This window comes from Gossypium arboreum, chromosome 4 (genome assembly GCF_025698485.1).
Source record: "Gossypium arboreum isolate Shixiya-1 chromosome 4, ASM2569848v2, whole genome shotgun sequence".
NCBI classification, from domain to species: Eukaryota; Viridiplantae; Streptophyta; class Magnoliopsida; order Malvales; family Malvaceae; genus Gossypium; species Gossypium arboreum.
This window is the reverse complement of record NC_069073.1, coordinates 118250344-118271696: the sequence shown is the minus strand read 5'-3', so window position 1 is coordinate 118271696 and position 21353 is coordinate 118250344. Positions and strand designations below refer to the sequence as shown.

Here is a 21353-nt window from a genome sequence, read left to right as displayed (position 1 = left end):
ATTAACACGTAGAAAACATGTTTTTTAAGCAACACAAATAATATAACCAGTTGCAATCAACCAGGTTAAAATGTAGTATTCATGGGTCATGTCGGGTTCTAACTAAATTTTAGGCTCGATTGATAGGCTTGGGCTCAGTTTGAAAAATGAGATTTTTGTCCAAGCCCGACAAAGATAAAAATACTAAAACTCGGATCAAGACCGGCTTGGCTATATTATAAAATTTTTTATTTTATTTTTTATATTTAAAAAATTAAAATATAATACATTAAATACACTGCAAATATTAAAATAAATATTTCCTAACAAATTAAAAAATATTATAAAAATATTTTTACTTAAATAATACTAATATATAGATGCAACTTAGTAAGTAAATGCATCTAAAAAGTAATAAAATTAACAATAAAACTAGGGTTATATAATATCCGAAAAATAACAACAAAATAGTAGCAACATAATAAAGGAATGATAACAAAATAGTGACAAAACAACATGATTTTTTCTTTTTTGCAATTTCAAGTCGAGCTCGACCAGAAATCCTTACGCGAGGCTTAGCCCAAACCTCTCTCATTTTTCAAGCGGATCTTCGAGCCGGACCAAGTAACCTGACCCATGGACACCTTTGATTGTCAGCTTGTTTCTCGAATTGTTTTTCTTTTTTCTTTTCATCGAACTTTACATATCCACAATGGTGCGAGCTCAAATGCATGAACTTTCAGATTAAAAAGAGTAAATAAAATGGAAAATACTACTACGTTTTATTTAAAAAAAAAAGTTGAAATACATGCAAAGGTTCAATTATTGATGCTTAACGAGAGGGTTTTTTTTTTTTTTTTTTGTTCTTGCTTTTTTTTGCAACATAACAACGAGGATTTGAAGTATTTGAGTTTATGCCATTTGATTCCACGTTGGTTCCTCAAAAACAAGCATCCAATAAGCAGCAACAACAAAGAGCTGCCAAACTGCAAATGCAAATAATAATAAAAAGTTAGAATTCAAAGGGTTTAAATTATAATTATTTATGTTTTTTGATGGTCAAATATGGGTTTAACGATTGATGGCAGTTCGTTTGAAAGCCGAAAGTTGTAAGTGGACCTGTAAGAGCAGGAGGAAACTCCCCCTTTCTCATGATTTTCTTGTGCCGAGAGATTGAAGAAGTCCCAGATCATAAAGGGTGATTTATACAGCCGTGTGGGCGCATGAAGTTACGTATAGGTAATGTATTGCTTATGCGTTCGTAGTCATGTAACACTTTGATAAGGTTATTTCTGAGATTGATAGATTATATCGAGAGAATAAAAATTTTTTCAATATCATATATAGTGGTTTATACAACCCTCAAGTCCCATAAAATAATTTTGGGTTGCATAAAGTCATGTGTAGGTCATGTATGGTCTATGTGACCATAGTCATGCAATATTTTGATAAGGTTATCTTAGAGGTTAACAAAATGAGATCTTTATATGTGGTGGTCGACCTAGCGATGTCTTGAGAAAATATATAAAAATGTTTATAGTGAAAAATGTATTTGTTTTATTGAAAAGTAGATACTTAATTGAATTGGTAAGTATTCCTAATATAACCATATATATATATATACACACGTGTGTATAGAATGAGGAGCTTACCACCCCTGTAAGCAACCAAAATGCTTTTGCTCTTGAGGAGCATAAGGAGGAGGGTATCCCTGAGCAGGGTATCCTTGAGGAGGGTATCCTTGAGGAGGATAACCTTGAGGAGAATATCCTGGCGGTGGATACGCTGCCGGTGGATAAGTTTGTTGCGGTGGATATCCCGGTGGTGGATAACCTATAATTCAATCCACAAAAAAAATTTAAAAATAAATGACAAGCAATTACATTCAATCACAATGATCAAGATATTATAAGAAAAAGAAAACGAAAGCTAACATTGAGGAGGAACACCAACGGGAGGTGGTTTATGATCGTAATAACTCATTATTATTTTTTATATTATTTGCTAATACTTTACGTAAAAAAAAAAAAGACACAGAGAGAGATATTTTACTTTTCTTTCTTTTGTTTTCTTTTCTTTGAATAGAAAGTTTTTTTTTTTCTTTTTTCCTTTTTCCTAGGAAAATGTAGGAGAGAAAGTTGAAAAGAAAATGTTATGAGCCAAAAAGGAAGGAAAATAGGAGAGTATTAATAGTAGGGTTTTAAAAAGGGAAAAATGATGTGTAGATTAAATTAGCAGATTATGGGTGTTAATTGCGCCTAATAATAACTAACAGCACAAACTTACCTCTTATAATTGGAAATAATCTTAAAATTAGAAACCTACTATTATTATTTTATTATTTTTGGATTTAACAGTAATAAGTTTTGGAGTTAGTGAATACTTATCATTAATTATTAATTATTATGGTTGTAAACTTTCTTTCTTTTTTTAAGAAATTAAAGTAGCAAAAATCGATTACATCAACAAGTGGTACAAACAGAGAATGTCATATAACAACAATTTTAACAATTTGGTGATTGAAATGAAAACTTTCGAATAGATCAAGAATCATTTTATAACATTTTGAAGTTAAAAGACTAAAACATAAACTTACTAATAATTTCGTGATCTTAGATGGAGTTTACCCTTATAATTATTAATAACCAATCGTATTATAAAGATGTAACTTTTGTATGTAAAATTGTCATATACAAACATAATACTATATAAAATTGTTTTGAAAAGCAATATAACATTATGAAAATGTATATCATTAAAAGATATATATATTTAGTATCCTATATAAATAATTTTATATTGAAGTTTTAACAAAAGTATTTTACGTGTCTCAAAGCCATCATATTTTTTAACAAATTTTTAGTTTCTCTTATTCAATTTATTTATTCATTTTTAAACAATTTTAAAAATTATCAATAATGTCTTTTTCACATACTTTCCCACTTCTATAATGATACCGTTAATTGTCACCTTTACTAAAAAGCCACCTAACTCATGTTAAACACGATTTTCACGATCAAACTGATAATTAAATCAATCAAATTAATTTATCCAATTCAATTGGATAAATTATTAAAAAAATTGAATCAACCAGTTGAAAATTACCTAAAAGCAACCTTTCAACTTGTGAGGAGAAAAGACGGCAGCAAGAGCACCTAAGAAACAAGGCCTTAGTTGCTGACTGATGGGAAAAAACAAACACTCTATGCAAAATAATTTATTGAATTATTAAAATATTTTTATGGTTAATATACTAAAAAAAAAACCTTTGAACTACAACACCTTATTTTTCTGTATATATGAAATAGTAAAATTAATTAATGAAACTAAATGGGATACAGAATTATTTAGTAAAAATATGATTGAAATTGTTAATATAATTATAACTCCAAAAGGAAAATTAATTCACTTTAATCATTTTATTTATTACAATAATTAACATGTTTCGATTAAAAAATAAACTATGAAAGATTTAAAATCAAGAAGCAAAGCTCCCCATTTAAACCAAATACCACCACCAACATTGACATACTCTCCCCTGTCCCATTCCATGGCCGTCGTAACCAGCCCTCAATTTGACAGTCGTATTCGCGGCCACCAGATTTTCATCACTAGCATCAAAATGCCCCCCTCTCTCTCTCACCACCACCTTGTCTCAAGACTAAGAAGCTGCTCAAGTCATAACTTGGGAGCCCGTCCGTCATACATGGTTACCGATAATCGGCAGGTGATGTATAGATACAAGCATGGCGTGTCACGTATACAGTGACATTTACACCTTCTCCCATGCTTTCTTTGTGTACACACCCTGGCCAAGATTATAAATAAATAGTATTACTTTCAAGTTAGTATTTTATTTATATTTAAATAATATCCTTATTACGTAAAGTTAAATTACTTGCGTGCATGCATGCATGTCGCCTTCATTTTTTTTTTCCTAAAATACCTGTGTTTAATATATGTTTTGGTATCAAATATATATAGAACACTGATTTCAATATATATGTATGAAAAAAAATAACTTTTAAAGATTTTTAACCAATTTCCAACATAGATTATTGCAAATCATCACTTGGAACAAGAAAATTAATATTACGAATAATAATTTTCAAAAAGAAAAGTTCTAAGAGATTAGCAAAAACAGGAGCAATTTATCCAAACATGAAATTACCTTACGATAATTTAGAACTTGTAATCAATAAACCAGCTATTTGATTATCAAACTAATACAACATTGCCACTGTCAAAATCAAGAAACTGCTAAAAACATGCTACCTTCCATTGTTGAAAATTGAAATACATTAAAAAATGATCATGAAAAAGGAGCTAGAAATTTGTAGGATGATAATACCTACTGACTTTCCCTTTCACCAAATTCTCCGTCTTCAAGCTCCTCAGGGTCAAGATTTCTACGTGAACCGTTCCGATGGTCTCGCTTGTGTCTCTTATGCCTGCTTTCGTTATCGGATTCAGGTGTCGATGCGTGCTGCGGCAGTAACAGTCATTAGTGAGGTGCTCTAAGATCAAAGTTGCAGCCAATTCAAAGATATAAAATACAAGTGAATATCAATACCTTTTTTGATTTTCTGCGATCACCGCTATGCCTGTGGGTCTTAGTCCGATCTTTTTCAGTTTCGTTTGAATTGTCCACTGAACTTTGATGTCGTTTACGATGTTTCTTGCTGTCTTCTTTTCCTGACCGTTTATTTTCATTTTCATCATGAACTTCACTTAAATCACCATGTGCTTCTGAAGGTCCCTCCCTCGAGTGTTCCTCCTTTTCTCTTTCGTATCCTCTCTCTTTGTCCCTTCCATGCTTCGCCTTCCTCCTCTCCCTCTCATCTCTCTCCTTTTCCTTCTTTGCCTGCAGGACAAAACATGAAAAATAATACTAATCATCATCATTTCCTCATTTCTGCACGCTTCTAAACAGCAATTGGAGACTGGATAGTCAAAACTACCTGTGTCCAAAACCCATATCTAACATATGGTTGGACATGGGTAAAAGATACTAAATGATTTATGCAGTTTTACAATCATTTTGTGTTAACAAACATTAATAAGGAGGATCATGGACTCATTTTTTGTACATATAGTTACTTTGGAGAGTATCATGACCCTTGAGCACACGAAGAAAAGAATAATGACATATTTATGGCTAAAACAAAATCCAAATGAAAATCAAAGCATAGACTTCCCTTTGTTTCACAATAAGAAAACAAAAGCTCGTATTTTAAGTGGGGAAATGATATGCAAATATGTAATACAAATTGAACTAATACCTTATCTTCTTTCCGTCTTCGTTCCTTCTCTTTTGCATCTCCTTTCAACTGTTTTACGTATTCATCAAATATCCCCTTGCAGATGTCTTCATCCCCAATGGAACTACATGCAAGCATTCAACAAATAATCTTCAAGTAAGCAATTATCTGATGGAACAGAAAATGATTCAGGAAAATTTAGGAAGTTTGATGCAAAACATCAGAGAAAGAAGCGTAATTATTATTTCTTCAAGTTCATAAATTTTCACAGAAATGACATCATAACAACAAATAAAAGAAGCATGGAGGAACAACTAATAAAAGTTCCGAACTCAGAAGGTCCATGTCAAGATCTGGGACACCGATAGAGAATGACACAAGCATTTCCAAATCTAATAAACCTTTGTGAACCTTAAGAAGACTCTTCTCGAAAATACTCAGAAAAGATTCAACGTGATAAACAGTTATTATTTAAAACTATCACAATCCAATCTAACCAGCAAGTACCTGAATTCCTGACTACTTTCAAGAAGATGTTTGCAATCCTCCCATGCTGAAGATGATGTAATCTCCTGCAAAGGTTAAACAATCATATAGATTGAATAAAAAGAAATTGAACTATTAGAGCAAATTTTAAGGAAAGCCCGCCTTACCTTCATAGAATGCAACAAATCAAAGAAGTCATCAGCAAGACGTTTACGCTTCTTAGCTTCTTTCTCCTCCTTCTCCTTGACCCTTTCAAGTAATTCCTCAAAAATCAGCTGCAATTGAAGATAGCAATTCAATTAAATAGCCAGATGGTTTTCCCTCACCTCAACATCAATTGAAGTCACATAACAATGCCATAGTTTGAACAATGAATCCGTGAAACCCATGCCCTCTTTTCAGACCCTTTACCCGATGTGTCTAATTCCAATGAAAATGTAGACATTTTGACGCATATCCACGCCGATATGGTATGCAAGTATAAGCAACGTAAATGTTCATGAAGAAGGAAAAAAAAATTTAGAGCAGCCCTAAATTCCAACAGCATGCCCTGGAAAACCACTTTGGTATATAAACAAATGAGAACTATCAAAAACATGCATATACCTTCAAGTTAACATCCGATATAGGTGGAGAGCTAATATCCTCCAAAATGGCAGCCTTCAAGTCTTCTAGAGTCCAAGTTGATGCCAAACAAATCTGAAAACATACCAGAATATTAGACAAAAAATTCATTAGGGCATTTTACCAAGACAAAATAACACAGTTGAATGCCACTGCCACACCTTTCTCAACTTCACTGCATCCTTTACTCGAACTTTATCATCATCGTACTGTAAATTGAACATACGTAGGTAAGTTATAACAAGTATTACTTGTTTGCTCAATGAAAGTAACCATGATTACCAAGACAGTCACAAGAACAATTTCATAGGCACTAGAAAAGGATCTTTCATGAAAACCCCACCAGCATATGTCTCACAGTAAAAGAAAGCCAATGATTCGGACAAAACTAGAGAAATAATACATCTCATAAAAGACATGAACATTTGGACCGCTCTTTAGTCCAGAAAAGGCTAAAGAAAGCCAATGGTTTACTAGATACTGTGGTAACTTCAAGGTAAAATACAGAAAACGAACCAGACTACAAAGGATCGAGAATCACCTGTTTCTGAAGCTCCTCGGCTACATCTTCAAACAAATCTTTTGGAGTTGGACCTGAGGTGTTGGATGCAACTGCTAGAAAGGGAGGCGAATCTTTAACCTGAAAACAAAAGACAGGAAAGACACATCAGAAAGCAAGATAATAGCTACTTGTGCACTTTTCCCCCAAAACCGTATCAAACTATGCTAACCATCATGCAATAATCACGCCAATGGGTTTTGGCAGTAAGTGTTGCTGCAGCAACATGTCCTTCCACCAACTTGCGGAACTCATCACGATTTTTACGCTCTGTCTTCCTCAGTTCTTCCTATTTTGATAAAAGACACAAATCAGATCATAGTCCCCAAAATGCAAACATCTAGTATGATTACCAAAGTATATAACTGAGGTCACCTTTTGTATCCTCCTCTGCTCCTCTTCTTCCTTCTCTAAGTCACGTATATATTCCTGTAAAACCTTCCTTAAATTAGAATTGAAAAGTACACAGAAAATGCAAGTACAATTAGAAAATAAGAACTATTGACGGTCAAATGAAGTATATTACCTGAAATATTTCCAAGCGGTCAATTTTGTCAAGACGTGAACATCTTTCGTCAGTCTCTAAGCGGTCCTGAACTTTTCGCCACTGGCTATTTGCCTACAGTGTAATAGTAGTACCTCATACAGAGCCCAATGTAAACCGTAAATGCAAAACTTGAAACTAGCTTAAAGGTACCTTAATGAAGTCACAAGATTCCAAAAATCGTCTGTACTCCATAACATTCTGCTTACGCTGCTCCTGTGCCTTCACCCGTTCCTGGGCAATAAACAAATTCAAGAAAAAAAAAATCATGACAAATTTTTAAACATAGTCCCAAAATTGGTAAAAGCCTAAAAAGTCTATTTTCCAACACACACAAAGAGGACATTTATCAAATAAGCAAACGATAATGCACTTGCAAAGGATGGCATAACCTTTGGCCTATTAAATCAATCAATATAAGGTTTAATTCATGATTTGACCCCTGAAGTATACCCATTTTCCCACTTTGGTACTTAAAAATTTTTTTGTGTCCCAATTTGGCACCTAAAGTATCAATCACTTCCCAATTCGATACTAAAGTATGCCTCCGTTATAATTTTTAGTCCTTTTTTTTGTTACAGACGTTAAAGAAACTGATAGCCAATCACAAAATACCATGTACCGGCTTTATGTTAAAAAAATATTTTCTTTTATTAAATGTATATACACATTAAAAATATGAAAAATGGAAATAAATATATAAAAACTCAGAAAAATATATAAAATCTAGAAAATAAATAAATAAATTATAGATAAATTATAAAAATAAAATTTACAAAAATACGAAAATTGAAAAGAAATTAGTTGAAATTGATAATATTATTACAAAAATGTAAAAAAATTAAAATTGTAAAAAAGTCTAAAATAATTTTTTATAAAATTCTAAAAGGTATTTAAATTTCAAGGTTTTTTGCAATTACTTGAAATTTAAATACTTTTTAATTTTTATAACAAATTTCAATTTTATATATTATTTTATTTTTAAAATATATAATTATATATTTTATAATTTTATAAAAAATTAAATTTTTATAATTTTTATATATTATATATGTTTTTACATTTTAATCAATACAATATATATAATATTAAAAATAAAAAGGACACATGGCGATTCTAATAGCACCATGAAGCAAGTCAATAGTTGGTCAATGGTCGGAACACAGGTCAACAGTCAGTAAAGGCCAATCAATGGTCAGTCAAAGTCAACAGTATTTTTTAGTATTTAAATATTTAATATTATAATTTTCTATTTTTTAATTTAAATTTAATATTTTTATTTTAAATAAATCTAATTGCCTACATGGCACTATTCCAATAGCCAAAAAAGCCACGTGGCACTTTTCCATTGGCCAAAGTGGCCTAACAGATCTTTTTTTAACGGCCTTACAAAATGGACCAAAATAGGGGAAATTGATACTTGAGGTACCAAAGTGGGAAAATGAGTACACTTTAGGGTCTAAATCGTGAATTAAGCCTAAATATAAACACACAACTTAGCTTATGTCGACTAAACTCATCCAAGATAAATGATTACATGATTACTAAGGTGTTTAGAAGTTCAAGTATTTTCAATTTTCCTAGGTTTTCTCCTTTAAAAAAGAGGGCCAACAGCATAGTTTTATGGAATCACAGGGTAAAACAATGAGCAGGAATATAGGGCTTGAGTACAGACAATCTCAAACCGATGTTTGGCTTACAGTTGGAAGGAGACAAACAACGTGTGATGCATGCACATGCATCCATGTAAACACAAATAATCAAGCATATTGGTATGTACCAAAAGCACTAGTTTTAGCAGATAAATGAGAGGGTAATATACATTTTAGAGACACACCAGCCGAAATAAATGAGAGTTAAAGGGCCAAAAAAGACCTTTTGCCTGAGTTCATCGATGTAATTCTCAAAAAAATCCTTCCTATCCTTCTCCCGTTCAACAGCTTTATACCTCTCATCATCTTCGAACATAGTAACTGCTTTGCTGAAATATGATAGTGTAACAACCCGATTAGCAAAGACCACTTGCCATGTAATACCCATGCTATACCAAACCTTCGTATAAGACCCAAACCAGAACGTTATCAATGTTAAAGTAGGGAATAAAACAAACAAACCTCCATCTTGTGGATGACGTCAACTCCAAGCACTCCTGTACAACATCAATGATTATCACAAGAGTAAGAAAAAAATTAAATCTAGTAAAAAGAGATTATACAATCTCTAGTGCGGCAAATAACTTACTTCTAACATTTTTTTATATTCTTCCCGGGCTTTTTTCTGTTTAATCCGCCTTTCCTCAGCGTCCTGTTTTTTCTTTTGACCCAAAAACTGAAAAATGGGAAAATTTTATGATAATTATAAACAACACCTGATGAAAATATAATGAACAACATAAATTGTCACTTAATTTGAAACCAATCAAGCTACATGCACACTGAATAAGAGTGACTAAAACTGAAAACAGTACAAGGATCTACCTCATTAAAAGCTTGCTTTCTCTCTCCAAGTGTTCTCAAAGCACCATATCTTTTGTCGTTTATTATTACTCTCATGGCCTATCATAATCAATTAGAATATCAGATGCTCGCAGAAATGCAAGAAATACATTTAACGGTATTGACATACTTCAAACTACCTATTGATACCTGATCCCATGTCCAGTCAGAACCAACATTTGCAGACTCCAAAAGAGCTTTGAATGCATCTTTAGCCTCCTAGAAGTGAAAATTACTTTGTCAGTAATAAGGGTCAGGAACTGTAAAAGGAACATTAGCTGAAGGGTATGGAAAATTCTGCTACATACTTGCTTGCTGGCATAAGTCAAAGATTCTTGATCAATTGCTTTCTCTTCCAATGCATTGTTAATTTTCTCACTCGCTACCACTTCTTTTACAGTTTCCTGAAAAAACAGAAATCACTTCTGATCTTGCCAATTAAGCATATACAGAAATTATTGCTCGAAGAAAATATGAATAAATCCATCACATACATCTGCATTTTGTGTTGAAACTCCTTCAGAACTAACCATATCCAAAGAAGAAACTTTGCTGATATTATTCCTAAAATTTAAGGAACAGAAAATCATTCAAAGATGAAAAATGTAAAGTTAAAAGAAGATCACTCAAAACCAATTAAGATAACAATACATCGGTGTCGTAGCAGCATCAGCCACTGAGAGAGAAACTTCAGAACTTTCTGAAACAGCAACAGATGGTGTGACAGTATCCTCAACTATCTGAACCACATCTACATTGGTCACTGTTGAAGAAGTTGCAACAGGTAAATCTGACCCAGAAACCACCACAGATTCAATTTTACTAGTAGAAGGAACTGGTGCCACTGGAACGGGACTTGAGGAAGCTCCTTGAATTATTGTAGACGATGTATCAGCACCAGATTGTGCTTTACTTGCAGGAGGTACAGGAGCTGGAAAATGAGAAGAAACTTCTGACTGTGGTCCTTTGTCAGACGCCATTTCTACTTGTTCACGGGCCAACTTGAATATTATAACACCAATGCAAAAAGAGAAGGTAAGGGGCCATGGCCATGATAAGAATCACAGGAATAGTAAGTTAAAAGGTTGTTTTAAGAGAAGACCTTCAGCTCTTCAGGGAGTGACCATGTTGATAGATTTGTAACCTTGTTGTAGTAATACCTGCAATGTTCAAAAAGGAATCTGATAAAAAATGCCAAAATTTTATAGAAGCCTAAAAGAAATCATTCTAGTTACGCACTTTCTTCCATCAGGACTAGTATATTCTTTCCAGTTAGTCGATGCATCCGCCCTCTGTCATGAAGATAAGAGGTAAGTAGACACTCGACTTTCTTGGGGGAAAAATCACCAAAATAAATTGAGAGGAGGAAAAAGAAAAAAGTTCAAAAAGGGAAGAAAAATCTCAGAGGGTTCCCATTCCAGGCCAAAACTCCATCAAATAGCAAACAAAATTATTTGACAATCATATAAGTTTAACTTCAATAGTAAAGACGATATTAGAAACTTTACAAAGGTCAAATAAGAAAAAAGACTAGTGTATCACCAACCTTCACAACTTTTATGCATAATGGAATGCCCATTGACAGAATTTAGTAAACAAACAAATAAGAAAAGTTTCAACAATAACTAAAAGCTCACATCAAAATTTATAATCACTATGAATCTACTGTGACAAAAAATGAAAGATACAATAAACCACAAAGAAGACCACTATTTTACATTCCCCTTCCCATTTCCTGGGCCACCTTTTCAATTCTTTAGGGATTCAGCAGCAAATTCTCTATAATGTATCTGTATACACTACAATTGCAGAAGGTAGCAACTAAAACACAGATGTTAAAAAATGGGAAGAATACTTTAAAATATAGGAGCATTAAATATCTTTAAAGACTCTAACCAGCCCAAATTACTAAATGAAGCAGCAAAAAAAAAAAGTTGCATAAAACTAGCATTGCAAATTGCACCCAACTAAACCAGCTGACAATCTTTCCAAGTTCAATATCCTCATCTTAGCCAAATGGAGTGAAATAGGAAGTTGTCAGTTCATGTTGGAATTCCTTAAATTAAGCAGATTTTCTACCTTAGTTCTAGGAATTTCCTTGTACTATTAGCCATAATCAAATTACTAATTTTTAGGGATAGGCTAATTTCTAGAGATTATTTCCTTTTTATTTTTCCTGCTATTCTTTAAAAGGCTATAGTCAGATTAGAAAAAATAAGAATAATTCTTCTTCCTAAACCTGTTCATGGTATCTAGAGCATTAGGAATTCAGTTGATACTACTCTTTCTTCTCTTTTCTTGTTCTGTTTTCTCTGTTAGAAACCCTACTCCCATGGGTGACACCAAAAATTCCTCTGAGACTCTTCATAAACTTCGGCTAACCAAAACTCAACTTGAGGCTCTTCATAAACTACTCAGGACTCCTACAGCCAGTGGGTCACTAGCTATTCAAGGTACTGCTTTAAATACTACACACGAACCTATCACAACTTCCTGGATACTAGACTAGGGTGCATCCGACCACATGACAGGTAATCTAAGTTTGTTTCACACCTATTTACCTTGTCATGATCACTCTCGGATTCGCATAGCTGATGGATCTTACTAGCTGGTGGCTGGAATTGGGACAGTTAGACTTACTGAAAATTTTTCCCTTGATAAAGTTTTACATATTCCAAATCTTTCCTATAATTTACTCTCAATTAGCAAGCTTACCAAGGATCAAAAAGTACTTGTTGAATTTTCTGCTTTAGGTTGTGTGGTTCAGGAACAGGAATCGGGGAAGATGATTGGCACTGCTAAAGTTGATGATGGCTTATTTTTTGGAACAAAAACAGTTCACAAGAAGGGATGCCCTTATCTACATCAAAAGAAGATTCTATCATGCTATGGCACCGTAGACTAGGACACCCAAATTTCATGTACTTGAAGAAAATGTTTCCTCTACTATTTCTAAATAAGAAAATAAGTTCATTGAACTGTGAAGTTTGCCAACTGTCTAAACACACTCGTGTCACTTATCCTTTGAAACCTTATTTTCAATCTCAACCTTTCTCTTTAATCCACAGTGATCTATGGGGAGCCAGTCGAGTAAAAAACATCACAGGGGCTTGGGGGTTCATAACTTTCATTGATGACCACACTAGAGTTTGTTGGATCTATCTCCTTAAAGAAAAATCCAAAGTCTCTAGAGTCTTCAAATATTTTCATTCAATGATTCGAACCCAGTTCAATTCAAAAATTCACACCCTTAGAACTGATAATGGGAGAGAGTACTTTAATTCTATCCTAAGTCCTTATCTTTCTGAGCAAGGAATCATACATCAAAGTTCTTGTCCTGACACCCCTCAACAAAACGGGGTTTCCGAGAGGAAAAATAGACACCTTGTAGCCGTGGCTCGTGCTCGTATGTTTACTATGGGTGTACCAAAGTATTTACGGGGAGAAGCTGTCCTCACTGCTTGTTATCTTATAAACCGACTCCCATCTAAGGTATTAAACTTTCAAACACCTTTACATACTCTTCAAAAAAATTTTCCCTTGTTTCGTGTTCCTAATCTCCCAACCAAAACATTTGGTTGCAAAGCATTTGTCCACAACCATCAACCTAACCGATCTAAACTTGATCCTAGAGCCCACACTTGTGTCTTTATTGGTTACTCACCTACACAAAAAGGGTACAAGTGCTACTCTCCAACCTTACACCGGATGTTTGTGTCCCTTGATGTTACTTTCTTCGAAAATGAGCCATATTTTTCAGCCTCTCATCTTCAGGGGGAGATACTTAGTGAAGATGAGACCTTGAGCAATCTTCTCATTATACCTCAAGACTCTATCAGCCCTACCACCACTACAAAACCTGCTGAAAATCCTACAGCCACTGTTTTTCCTGTTTTGGAACCTGTTTTTCCTATCTCCACTGTTCAGCAACAAGAAACAAGGGTGATTAACCATACTAATGAAGAAAAACAGCCCACTCATTCTGAAAAACAACAAGAAAAAACTCAGGGGCTTCGTGTATACTCTCGGAGACATCAGCAGCCTGAAACAGAAACAGCAGTGCCAATGCCATCTTTACCCGAGGACTGTCTTGAGGAAGAAGTTTCACCTCCTTCATCTTCCATCTATCTTCCAATTGCAGTAAGAAAGGGCACTAGGAGCTGCACTCAACATCCCATTTCTCGGTTTGTATCCTATGGAAACTTGTCTAAATCCTACAATGCCTTTGTTTCTAATGTTGACTCTATAAAAACTCCAAAAAACATAGAAGAGGCTCTTAAGTCAACCAAATGGAGGCAAGCTGTGTTGGAAGAAATAAAGGCTCTTGAAGACAATGGAACTTGGGAAATATCTAAACTACCTACTGGGAAGAAGACCGTGGGTTGTAAGTGGATTTTCACCACAAAATTTAAACCAGATGGGAGCATTGATCGATACAAGGCTAGACTTGTGGCCAGGGGTTTCACTCAAACATATGGGTTGGACTATGAGGAAACATTTGCACCGGTGGCCAAATTGAATACTATTCGAGTGCTTCTCTCAATTGCTGTCAACTTAGAATGGCCTTTGATCCAATTGGATGTAAAGAACGCTTTTCTCAATGGAGAATTAAACGAAGAAGTCTACATGGATTTTCCGCCTGGATTCGAAGGAAGCAAGGGCCAAGTATGCAAGTTGAAGAAGTCCTTGTATGGACTAAAGCAATCCCCTAGGGCTTGGTTTAATCGTTTTGCCAAAGCCATGACTAGTAGACATTATACTCAAGGTCAAGCTGATCACACCTTATTCTACAAACACTCGGATAATGGGAAGTGTTGTATTCTCATTGTCTATGTAGATGACATAATATTGACAGGGGATGATTCTATTGAAATTGAAAGACTAAAAGAGTTCTTAAGTCTTGAGTTTCAACTTAAAGATTTGGGGAATCTTTGATATTTTCTAGGAATGGAGATAGCAAGGTCAAAGGCAGGCATTTCAATCTCTCAAAGAAAGTATGTTCTTGATCTACTTTCTGAAGTCGGACTGTTGGGTTGCAAACTAGCCGAGACTCCTATGGAACCCAACCTTAAATTAGGAACTGATAAGGATGGAGAAGAGGTAGACAGGGGGAGATATCAACGGTTAGTGGGAAAACTTATCTATCTTTCTCACACTCGTCCGGACATAGCTTTTGGAGTAAGTGTTATAAGTCAATTTATGCATGCTCCTAGGGAGAAACATTTGGAAGCTGCCTACAGGATATTGAGATACTTAAAAGGGACTCCTGGTAAGGGGTTGCATTTCAAGAAAGATGTAAATCGAAGCATAGAAGTCTACACTGATGCAGACTGGGCAGGGCAGTTAATGACAGGCGCTCCTGGCGGTTACTGCAGCTATGTTTGGGGTAATCTCGTGACATGGAGGAGTAAAAAGCAATCTGTTGTGGCACGCAGCAGTGCTGAATCTGAATATCGAGCTTTGTCCCACGGTATATGTGAAGGAATGTGGTTACAACGGCTAATGGGAGAACTAAAATTATCCTATACAAAACCTATAACATTATACTGTGACAAACAGGCAGCAGTTAGCATAGCTCATAACCCTGTACACCGTGACCGTACCAAGCATGTGGAAATTGATCGCCACTTTATTACAGAGAAAATTAACAAAGGGGAAGTTTGTGTTTCATATCTACCTACAAGACAGCAAGTAGCAGACGTGTTAACCAAAAGCTTGAGCAGAAAAATGTTCGAAGAAATTATGGGCAAGCTGGGTTTGATTAACATCTACACTCCAGCTTGAGGGGGAGTGTTGGAATTCCTTAAATTAAGCAGATTTTCTACCTTAGTTCTAGGAATTTCCTTGTACTATTAGCCATAATCAAATTACTAGTTTTTAGGGATAGGCTAATTTCTAGAGATTATTTCCTTTTTATTTTTCCTGCTATTCTTTAAAAGGCTATAGTCAGATTAGAAAAAATAAGAATAATTCTTCTTCCTAAACTTGTTCAGTTCAAATTTAGGCAAACCTACACTGCTTTCATTTAATCCAAATAACAAGGAAGAACAAGCAAAATGCTATATATAAATTTCTGAATGGAAAAAGACCTCTCTTTTCAGCACCTATCTCTTTTCACCATCACTTTCATAAATCCATCCATTTATATCATTGGTTATTAAATTTCATGACCTTCAAGATTGAATGAATCTTCCAGGTGAAGCAAAGATGATTTACCATAACATATTCTTCAAAAGCCATCCCAACAAAAAGGAAATCTTCCATTAGAAGAAAAGTGAGAAACTAAGATGACAACCTTAAAGCCATTTCTCTACCTTCCACTAAATTATTTGTCTTCAATGGGATTTTTTTAAAAAAACAAATGAAGTAGAAGCAAAAAGTCGGCCTTCACCTTCAAAAGCAAAATCATAGGCATGATAACTAATGGCCACATTTCTAATCTATTAAATTTTAGTTTTTTTCGGGAATCAGATAAAAATGTTACTTTATCAGGCCATGCAAAGATGGCACCAAACTTAGGAGTGAAGTGCACTGCAGCTTTTACAGATGAAAAATGGTAAACAACACTTACCAAAAGATTAACACGCAATCCTTCTATAGAATGAAAGAATCTAGAAAAGAATATGAATGACAGAATTACTAACATTCATGATAAAAAGTAGGTAGAGCAAGCAGCAAAGACCCACACCATATCCTACCTCTCAATAGAGTAGCACAGCATGTACCTGTAAGCACCTTTAAAGCTATGGAAGTCATACAAGAAATTTAAAGATATAACAATAGATGAGCTTTAAAGAACGTACCATTTGACTAATACAACTTAACATGCACGGATACCAGCAAAATATAAATAACAAAATACCTTTTTAAGTACTCAGGCAGAAAAGAATGCCTTTGAAGTAGAAAGTTGCAGAAAGAAAATTATATGAGAATACACAAGCATCATGGTGATTACTACCACATAATTCAAAACCATTCTCCAGGAAATCTCTAGCAAGTGAAACAAATGCTAAAGAGCCTCATCAGGATGTATTGGTCAAAATTACTAGAGCATTGCCCATGAATTCTTATTTTTTGTGACAAAGAGCAGAATAGCTAATTATTATGCATAATTAAAGAAAGAGAGGAAACAATGAGAAAGCTAATGACAAGCAAGAAAGTGAGACTTTCAACAAATTACAAATTAAAAAAAAAGAAAAAGAAAAAGAACTCAAGTTCTAAAGGTTCAGTCATAAAAATCAAGTAAAACTTGATGAAGGACAAAATGCTCTGTACAAGATTTATTTTCCTCCATCAAAGCTAGACATAGACAAAAGCTTCTCCAAATAACCCCTAACAACACAACATTTTGGCAGTCCATTCTACTAGTTCTGTAAAAACAGCGAGAACTAAGGACTGAGGAGCTAAAAATCATTAGTGAGCACTTGGAAATCTTGATTCCAATCTTTACAAGCAAGCTAACGAAATACATTTCCACATTGGACCTAGATTAATTTTCTCATCATGCAAAGTACTTGCCACGAAGGCTGGAACAGATAAAATACAAGGGACAATGGATCTAACACAGTTTAATAGTATAAGCAAGAAACCAGAGACTGAAAAATATAGAAAAAGCTGTATCTTTAGCATTACTAACCTCAATCGGTGTCATCAATTCCAATGGCTTCTCCCAACTAGATTGCCGTGTCTTCCTATTGTAATAATACCTGCATATGGTAAAATGGATCCATGGTTAAATAAATACAAGAATAAAGAGTGCAAGCGATGGATACGAAGTAGAAAAATGCATAGGTAAAATCCTATGCTAAAAACGGCAATGTCATAACAAATACATCTAGTAATTTTTTACGTAGTATTAATTGACCCAAGATATAAGAAGCAGCCTGTTTTGGATGGACATTGGACATTCTCTAAACACCATTACAAACAAGGGAAAATGAGTATTTCAGGAGTCATGTCAATTAAGTTGGTAGGATACCTTATTCCCACCACATTCTCACAAAGCAATCATCTCAAATATACAATATAACCTTTTTACACTACTGAAACCAAAATCCCAGCCTTAAGCACTCATCTATTAGCAGCCCAAACCTAGAGTACTATGTACCTTCGTCCATTTGCAGAAGTGTGCTCAATCCAGTCTGTTAAAGCCTCTTCAGTGGGCTTCGGCTGAAGGATAGGAGCCAGAAAGTTCACAACTTTGTCAGCTTAACGTGGTACTCGCACAAATAGCAGCAGAAGAAATATAACAAGTAAAAGTGTTTGGTTTAGATGTGTAGAAAATGCTGGAGGCAAATGAATGTCCTTACCGGAATAGTAGCTGTGGAAGCAGAAGGATGTTCACCAATTTGCTGTGCAGATGTGACAGAAGTACTCTGACTCACATGGATACCCACCTGGCCTCCAACAGGAACCTTAGGTGCCTGCAATTGTGCCATGGGTTGATATTGAGCCATGGCATTATGAGACACCGTTACCTGGCCATAAGAAGACGGTGCAAACTGCAACAACATGAATGTAGAAAATCAAGGTAAAAACTCTACAAAATAATTGTAGCATTAAATACAGTAAATTCTCAATCACTTACGGTATATGATGAAGAGAGGTGTGATGCTGGGACCCCAGGAAAATAGTTGTTTGGAGCTTGAATATTAGGTTGAGGCACCGATGCCCCTGGATTAACATGTTGATTAGGCTGAGCAGCTGGCAATGAAACTGAGGGTGGCGGAGGTAGAATATGGCCTGGTCTAGCAGGTAATTGCTGCATTACTTGAGGAAATTGGGGTTGTGGGGTCTGAGAAGGAAATCCAGCATTCATCACAGTAACTCCTCTGCCAACGGGTTGAAACTGCTGAGGAGGCACTGAAACAAATTGTTGTGGCTGCTGAGACGGAACAACAGGTCGGAACTGCATAATATATACACACCCACACAAAAATTGAAAAAGAGTTTAGATAGATAGCACTGAATAATATGACATCAACATTAGGAATAACTGGAAGAAAAGTTATTACCTGACCAGTCATAGGTGGGGGGAAATTTTGAGAAGGGTCCATTGAGCCAACGCTAGGAGGCGGGTGAGGCTAATTCAAGAAAAGTGAAGCAATTAGCATCTATTTGTAGCATGGCCACTTCTAGCTGAGGAAAATAAAACTAGTCACAGTGCTCGTGGGAAGATTGTTATGAATGTTACAAAAGCCCAGTGAAGAAAAAATATTTTTTCATAACCACATTCACACCAACCTCTATCAGAAAAACATTATTTCAATCACATGCTACCAGTAGACCTGAGGGTTATTGGCCATCTCAGCAATCTGGTTAGCCTAAATCAGTACAAAACAAACAACCATCATGATCATCTTAGAAGCCTCCATATGAAAACAGAGCAACCCTTTTTCCCCTTTAAGCAGCATCTAGAGAGGGAAGAGAGTTTGCAAAATAACAGCAACTAGGGCCAAAAACCATGTGTTTTCAGAAAGATTAATGAAAGAATGAAACTGAGAAACTTCATGAAAATAGTCAAATATAATTGAGTGACTCCTACAAATTGCACAAGGTCCCATAGAAAACATGAAGGAAAGTAAAAATCAAACATGAATTAATGATCCTACCAACTAAAAGCTCAAAACAACAAGATGATTGCTCCACCATGCACTTTAGATACAAATGCTTCTTGCTTCCCTTTTGTCAGCTGTTGAATAAGATAATATTTTCATCATAAGTCTAATCAAAATAAAAATTGGAAAGCCTAAAAGAGTTAGATAGTCTACTCCTAGCGCTTGGCCAGTTTTTAACACTTTTACAAACATATATTTCTCATTTTTTTTCACCACCTAAGAGATCATACAGATTTTATCTTAAGTGTCCTGATAATAACAAAAGGCAATGCTGAGAGAAAATATAAAAACCCTTAAAACCAGTTCAAGGTTCAAACTTATAAAGGTAATTAAGCATTAAAACTTTTCACTTGCAATTGAGACAATAACGGGTTGCATCAAATTCAGTAGAAAGGCATAATTAAAAACCAAGTATATATATACTTGTCCACCTTGAACATGCATGTCTAAGAAACTCTAAGTTGCCATTTCGTTTCTTCTCTTGACTGATAACAAAGTTGATCAAAAGACTAATTAGATTAAGACTAATTAGATTAACAAAAACAAGAAAGCATTGCAAAAATACCAAGAACCAGAGACGTCTAATTAAACCCGTAGAAAACCTAAAACGGCAAAATACATACATCTATAAAATCCCTATTGGGCATCCATTGATTCTATAAATAAAAACTAAAACTAAATGTACAAAGAGTCATACATGCATTATGCATATGACTCAATTAGTTTCATATACCCAAAATACAAAGAAACAATGGAAAGATCAAATTTTGAGTCATTGGGTAGAGCATTTAAACAGTAACCAGAATGTTGATAAATGAAATCAATTTGTTTAGGTTTTAACTGATTCCATCCAAACAAAAACCCAGATTACTCAATTACCCCAAAAATCAAAATCATTGCATGCCAAAACCCAAACAAAGAACTAAAAAAGACAACAACAAAAACATTCGCAGCCCTAATGACCAAACTAATTCAAATATCACTCTGCAATTTGAAATGGGCGGCTGATTAAAAAGAAAATTTGAAATAAAAACGTACTTTGTAGCGTAGGCTAGTGAAGGAGATAAAGCATAACTATATAATAGAAAATAAATAGACGAGTGAGGTGAATCGAAGAAAGTGACTACACTGAAAAATAATTTAGAAGGATGAAGGAACTGCAGAATACTTTTATATAGCCGCGCGCCTCCTTTGTGTTCTTTCTACTTTTCGTTCCTGGGATGAATCAGAAATGATGGCTAAATTGCTAATAGGCTCCTATACTTTTACAATTTTACTTATTTGATGGTTTATATTTTCTTGGTTAAACTACACCCAAGGTCACTAAATTATTAATAAATTTATATTTTAGTTACTTAACTTCAAAAGTTACAAAATGATTACTAAACTATTCGAAAGTTTTTGTTTAAGTCACTGAATTGTTCAAATTGTTGTTATATGATTTTTTCTATTCACCGCCTACACCAACTGAAAGCTCTCCTTCCAATCTCTTTCATAGTTTAGGTTTTTTTCTCATGAAACAATTTTAAACTTCATGAATTTGTAAACTAAAATTAAAACTGCTTTCTTATTTGATTTTCAACACTAACCATCAGATTGACTCGAATTTAAGATATGTTCTTCTACTAGTCAATAGGTACTAGTCGTCAAATCGTTATTTAGAGCTTGCTAGTTGAACTTTTAAAAAATATTAACAAAGATAATGGCTAAGTAAAAAAATTTGAATAATTTAGTGACTTAAACAAAAATTCTCAAATAATTTAGTGATATTTTATAAACTTACTAATA

General features: G+C 34.4%; 1 protein-coding gene across 8 annotated transcripts; it reads right to left on the bottom strand.

Moving 5' to 3' along the window:
* Positions 1 to 4129: 4129 nt before the first annotated feature.
* Positions 4130 to 20826, bottom strand: LOC108460330 (pre-mRNA-processing protein 40A-like). Of its 8 annotated transcripts, none has more exons than XM_017759779.2 (30): positions 20734 to 20798; positions 19560 to 19639; positions 19192 to 19271; positions 18963 to 19031; positions 18536 to 18856; positions 18258 to 18449; positions 18056 to 18117; positions 17585 to 17654; positions 11188 to 11240; positions 11051 to 11108; positions 10600 to 10949; positions 10443 to 10512; positions 10257 to 10352; positions 10099 to 10167; positions 9931 to 10008; positions 9695 to 9781; positions 9568 to 9602; positions 9329 to 9434; positions 7607 to 7687; positions 7436 to 7528; positions 7285 to 7338; positions 7082 to 7198; positions 6892 to 6990; positions 6512 to 6559; positions 6333 to 6425; positions 5894 to 6001; positions 5748 to 5812; positions 5262 to 5364; positions 4553 to 4843; positions 4130 to 4465 (listed from the first exon to the last, which is right to left on the bottom strand). In XM_017759779.2, the coding sequence occupies exons 4-30, from the start codon at positions 19002 to 19004 to the stop codon at positions 4331 to 4333; spliced, it is 2976 nt and encodes a 991-aa protein (XP_017615268.1). In that variant the 5' UTR covers positions 19005 to 19031; positions 19192 to 19271; positions 19560 to 19639; positions 20734 to 20798; the 3' UTR covers positions 4130 to 4330. The 8 variants fall into 8 exon arrangements, with proteins under 8 accessions (XP_017615268.1, XP_017615267.1, XP_017615272.1 ...); XM_017759778.2 differs by having other exon boundaries at positions 20604 to 20776; XM_017759783.2 differs by lacking the exon at positions 19192 to 19271 and having other exon boundaries at positions 20734 to 20800.
* Positions 20827 to 21353: the final 527 nt, after the last annotated feature.